We start from the raw sequence: 5,562 nt of genomic DNA on the forward strand, positions 1-5,562 counted from the left end.
AGAAGTAATACTAATTTAAAGGTAGGATTGCCACCTATAGTTGAGGTTGTGCAAACTAGCACACCAAAACAATCGCTCGTAGTACCAATATCAGATCATCAAACCAGTCAGATAGGGGCTATGGGTAGGAATGAAAGTCAGAGTGAGTCAGTAGGTCTACACATTGTTAGTCAGGGCCAGTTCTCCCAACCTCCTCACCCACATGCATCGCCGCAAGAACGCGAGCCTCCCCCCGGGCCCAATACGTCGGCCCCTGTGCTGCCGCCAGGGAACATCCGACAGACAATGTCAAACTCGTCGGTGCTTCTGCCACCGTCGGGGCACGAGCAGTTTTTCGAAGTGAATCAATCGGTGCTTCTGCCACCGTCGGGGCAAAAGCTGGGTATCGAATCAAATGCGTCGGTGTTTCTGCCACCGTCGAGGCACAAGCAAGTCATCGAGCCGAATTCGTCGGTGCTTCTGCCATCGTCGGGGCACAAGCAGTATACAAGATCGAATCTGCAGTCGTCAATGCAGCAGCCACGCCTTGACCAACGTACCCAGTGGAAACAGTCGGTGAACCAACCAGTCGGATACGAAAGTTTTATGGGGAAACCAACATTGCCTCCACCGAGATTACCAACCGATCCAAGTTTGTGTACGATTCCAATCGAGCAGCAGCCACCGATGGAACAAACCCAGCATTTCGTACCCAATACATGGTCATCGGTCCCACATCAGGGGACGGTCCAGAGTTCTCAACAGCAGCAGGGAACTAACCTGTATCGCCAACCACAACATCCAGAATTTCTGAGGGATAACAGACGTGAGCAGTCGACAGTTTTGAATCAAGGGCAAAACACAAAACCCATGTCATGTGGTTATCAACATTCTGGTGGTTACCGACATTCAGTGGAGTACTTGCTGCAGCCGGAGCAACAACAATTCCCTGCGCCGAGCTCATCGGGGCTTTTGCCACCGCCGGGGCATCAGCAGTACCAAGTACCAACTTCGTCAGTGTTTGTGCCACCGCCGGGGCACCAGACGTTTCAGGTACCAACGTCATCGGTGTTTTTGCCACCGTCGGGGCGTCAGCAGTATCGCGTACCAAACTCGATGGCGCCAGAGCTACCACCGGGGCCTGAGCAGCCGTTCGCGTCGGGGATCCAGAACGATCAGTCAGTGCCAGTGCAGCAGAATGTTCCTAATCCAGTTCGTCCACGATGCGCAGCAGGACCTACAGCCGAACAACTAGCCGCTCGTCAAGTCATACCACGAGAGCTACCCGTATTCACTGGAGATCCGCAGGATTGGCCGCTGTTCTTCAGCTCCTTCCGGAATTCTACTGAAGCGTGCGGATACAATGATGCCGAGAATTTGGCAAGACTTCAACGGTGCCTTCGCGGTCATGCTTTGGAAAGTGTTCGCAGCCGTTTGCTGATACCGGAGTCAGTCCCTCACGTTATGACTACACTGCAAAGACTCTACGGAAGGCCAGAAGTTATCATCCTTTCACTTCTGAGGCGGATGCGCGAAATTCCTTCTCCCAGTGGCGATGATCTCAAAACCTTGATCAAGTTTGGTATGGGGGTGGAAAATCTAGTTGAGCACATGATTCTGGCGGACCAACAGCAGCATATTAGTAACCCTATGCTTCTACAAGAGATGGTAGATAGACTTCCACCGAACCTGAAGCTACAATGGGCATCCTACAAACGCAGCTACTATACTGTCAACTTGGCCGCATTCAACGACTTCATGAAGGAGCTTGTAATGATGGCAAGTGATGTAACTCTACACGTAGATCTGGGATTTCAGAGTTCGGGAAAGTTGGAGAAAAGTAGGCGGGAAAAACCTACGAAGGAGAAGCTGTTCGTGCATCAACAAGCGTCGACAACAACGGGACCTGCAGAAAGCAGCACTGGTCAAAAGGAAGTCATCAGCCCAGTTAGCAAGCCCTGTTTACACTGCGGAAAATCGGACCATCGTATCGCTGAGTGCCCTGAGTTCAAGAAGCTGAATATAGACGAACGGTGGAAGGTAATGCGGCAGAAAGGATTGTGTCGGCTATGCTTAGTCCCTCATCGATCATGGCCATGTCGCTCCAAGCAAGAGTGTGGAGTCGGAGACTGTCACATGCGTCACCATCCTCTGCTGCACTCGAGGAAACCAGAGTCAACTACACCATCACCATCAACATCTACCAACAGAAACGTCGCGCACCAGCATCATCACTCCCTAACTTCATCTGCGTTGCTGCGCTATCTTCCTGTGACACTGTACGGAAACGGGAAGAGCGTGGACGTGTACGCGTTCCTCGACGACGGATCTTCATCAACCATGTTGGAAGCGGAAGTGGCGAACGTGCTAGGAGTAAAAGGGCCCAGTGAACCGTTGTGTCTGTGCTGGACGGGTAGTGTGAAAAGAATCGAGAATGGATCGCAACGTATTCAGATAACCATCTCAGGACGGAGCGAGGAGAAGAGTTTCCCGTTGAGAGCAAGGACGGTAGAACAGTTGAAACTACCCAGTCAGACTGTCGATTACGAGGAGCTCTGCGAAGTGCATCCCCATCTGAGGAAACTGCCACTGCGTGGATACGCAGATGTCGCACCTCAACTGATAATCGGAGTAGACAACGCTAAGCTGATTAGTGCACTCAAGAGTCGAGAAAGTGGTACTGGAGAGTTGGTTGCAGCAAAAACTCGACTGGGTTGGTGCATTTACGGACGACACGCTATCCAAAGTAGTCTTGTGGAGTACGTGAATGCTCACGTGGAGCAATGCGAAAAAGAGACAGAACTTCACGACCTTTTCAGGCAGTTTCTGGCAGTAGACGAGGCAAACATCAAGCACAGTCCTCAATCGGAGGAAGACAAGCGTGCCTTGAAGATTCTCCAGGAAACCACTCGAAGAGTTGACGGAAGATTGGAGACCGGACTTCTATGGCGAAACGATGATCCATGCCTTCCAAATAGCTACCCAATGGCAGTGCGTAGAATGGAAGCGCTCGAGAGGAAGTTGTCCAAGGATTCCTACCTCGACGGGAAGGTAAGGGGACAGATCGCAGAGTATCTCGAAAAGGGGTACGCTCATCGCATAACTGCAGCTGAACTGGAGTCTACGGAACCGGGACGCGTCTGGTACCTGCCACTCGGGGTAGTAAGGAACCCTAATAAGCCAGGAAAGGTACGACTGATTTGGGATGCTGCAGCCCGAGTGAACGGCGTTTCTTTCAACGATCTAATGCTAAAAGGGCCAGACATGCTGACCGCTCTACCTGCTGTTCTACTGCGTTTCCGGCAGAAGCGCGTGGCATTCAGTGGAGACATAAAGGAAATGTTCCACCAATTCCTGATCCGGAAAAGGGACAAACAGGCGCAGAGGTTCGTATTCCGAGAGTGCCCTAGGCAGCCACCGCAGATTTTCGTGATGGATGTTGCTACATTTGGCGCAGCGTGCTCCCCGTGCATCGCACAGTATCTGAAAAACAGGAATGCAGAGGAGTACGCGGCCCAATTCCCTGGCGCAGCCAAAGCCATAATCGAAAACCACTACGTTGACGACTACCTGGACAGTGTGGAGACGGTAGAAGAAGCGGTAGAGCTGATAGAGGAAGTGAAACATGTGCATTCTAAGGCTGGGATGGAGATTCGAGACTTTTCTTCGAACTCCTCAGAAGTGCTCGAGCGCATAGGAGAAACCAGCAAAGTTCTGCAGAAGTCCCTCAACCTGGATTCGGATGTAGAGAGAGTGCTTGGTATGGTATGGAGACCATCAGAAGACGTTTTCAGTTTCGAGGTCAGTCTGAAGGAGGAAGTTCGAAACATTGTAAAGAGTCAGGATGCACCTACCAAACGTCAAGTCCTACGGACGATCATGTCTTTGTTTGATCCGTTAGGACTGGTGGCACACTTTTCGGTTCACGGAAAGATACTCATGCAGCGAATCTGGAGGACTGGATCGGGCTGGGACAAAACGATTAGTGGTGAAATACTGGAAAACTGGCGCCAGTGGATCGGATTACTGGTGAATATAAGTGAAGTCAAAGTCCCCAGATGTTTCTTCTCGGCAACCGGAGCTACACCGAACGATTCGCAGATTCACGTCTTTGTCGATGCAAGCGAGAACGCGTACGCCTGTGTTGCTTATCTTCGGAGTATGTGCAATGGGATGCCTCGATGCACGCTGATAGCCGCGAAGACTAAGGTAGCGCCGTTAAAACCCCTCTCAATACCGAGGCTAGAATTGCAGGCAGCCTTAATCGGCTCCCGACTGCTGGACAACATTTGTAAGGCGCTGACGATACCAGTGGCTGCTCGATACCTCTGGTCAGACTCGACGACCGTCCTTGCGTGGTTGAAATCCGAGACACGACGATATCATCAATTCGTCGGCTTCCGGGTAGGAGAAATTCTGAGCACGACTACCGTGGACGAGTGGCGAAAGGTACAATCAAAAGTGAACGTAGCCGATCAAGCAACGAAGTGGAGGGACGGACCCAGTTTCAGACCCGACGACTGGTGGTATGTAGGACCGGCTTTCCTGATGAAACCGGACGAGAACTGGCGAAAGGGCATTTCGGAAGATTTTTCGACGGCAGAGGAGTTGCGAACGGTATTTCTACATCATCGCGTCACACCACCGCCGGTCATAAATTTTCAACGATTCTCCAAGTGATCGAGGCTACAGCGGACGACCGGATACGTTGTTCGTGCGACAAAGGTGTTCCTGGGTATGCATGCAAAGGGTCCACTTACGCAAGAAGAGTTGCGGAGGGCCGAAACTCTGATCTGGCAGCAGGTGCAGAAGCAAGAATATCCGGATGAATACGCCACGCTCAGTTACAACAAAGAGCACCCGGACGCGGAACCGAAGCAGATAGCAGGATCGAGCGCGTTGTACACGATGACTCCGATGCTGGACGACGATGGAGTTCTTCGGATGAATAGTCGAATAATAGCTGCACCAATGGTAACAAAGGATGTGAGGTATCCAATCTTCCTCCCGAAGGATCATCGAGTGACGGAGTTGCTCGTGGAACACTATCATGTCCGTTTTCTACATGGGAACAACGAAACGGTAGTCAACGAGATACGACAGCGTTTCCGGATTCCACAACTTCGCGCAGTGATTGCAAAGGTAGCCAAGCAGTGCCAATATTGTCGAATCCAGAAGGCAGCACCTCGGGCACCAATCATGGCGCCTCTTCCAGAAATCCGGTTGACCGCTTTCATACGGCCATTCACGCACACTGGGGTGGACTACTTCGGGCCCGTCTTCGTAAAACAAGGTCGCAGCTTAGTCAAGCGTTGGGTAGCGCTCTTCACGTGCCTGTCCATCAGAGCAGTTCATCTCGAGATCGTCCACAGCCTGTCCACTCAGTCGTGCGTGATGGCCATAAGAAGGTTTGTGGCACGTCGGGACTCCCCGGCAACGTTTTGCTCAGACAACGGGACCAACTTTGTGGGAGCCAGCAACTTGCTGAAGGAGCAGCTGAAACCCATCAACGAACACTGTAGTGTGACATTCACAAATGTGAGCACGAGATGGCTATTCAATCCACCCCTAGCGCCCCATATG

General features: G+C 51.7%; 1 protein-coding gene across 1 annotated transcript; it reads left to right on the forward strand.

Annotated features, from left to right (window-relative positions):
- The first annotated feature begins 285 nt into the window (after positions 1 to 285).
- On the forward strand, positions 286 to 4,659 carry LOC135697661 (uncharacterized). The gene has a single exon (XM_065217436.1). The coding sequence runs from the start codon at positions 286 to 288 to the stop codon at positions 4,657 to 4,659; it is 4,374 nt and encodes a 1,457-aa protein (XP_065073508.1).
- Positions 4,660 to 5,562: the final 903 nt, after the last annotated feature.

This window comes from Ochlerotatus camptorhynchus, unplaced genomic scaffold, assembly GCF_037179485.1.
Source record: "Ochlerotatus camptorhynchus isolate MF236.1 unplaced genomic scaffold, CSIRO-AGI_Acam_v1.1 ptg000077l, whole genome shotgun sequence".
Classification (NCBI taxonomy): domain Eukaryota; kingdom Metazoa; phylum Arthropoda; class Insecta; order Diptera; family Culicidae; genus Ochlerotatus; species Ochlerotatus camptorhynchus.

Coding starts and splice junctions, on each gene's coding strand:
- LOC135697661 (XM_065217436.1), top strand. CDS start 286: ATGTCAAACTCGTCGGTGCTTCTGCCACCGTCGGGGCACGAGCAGTTT.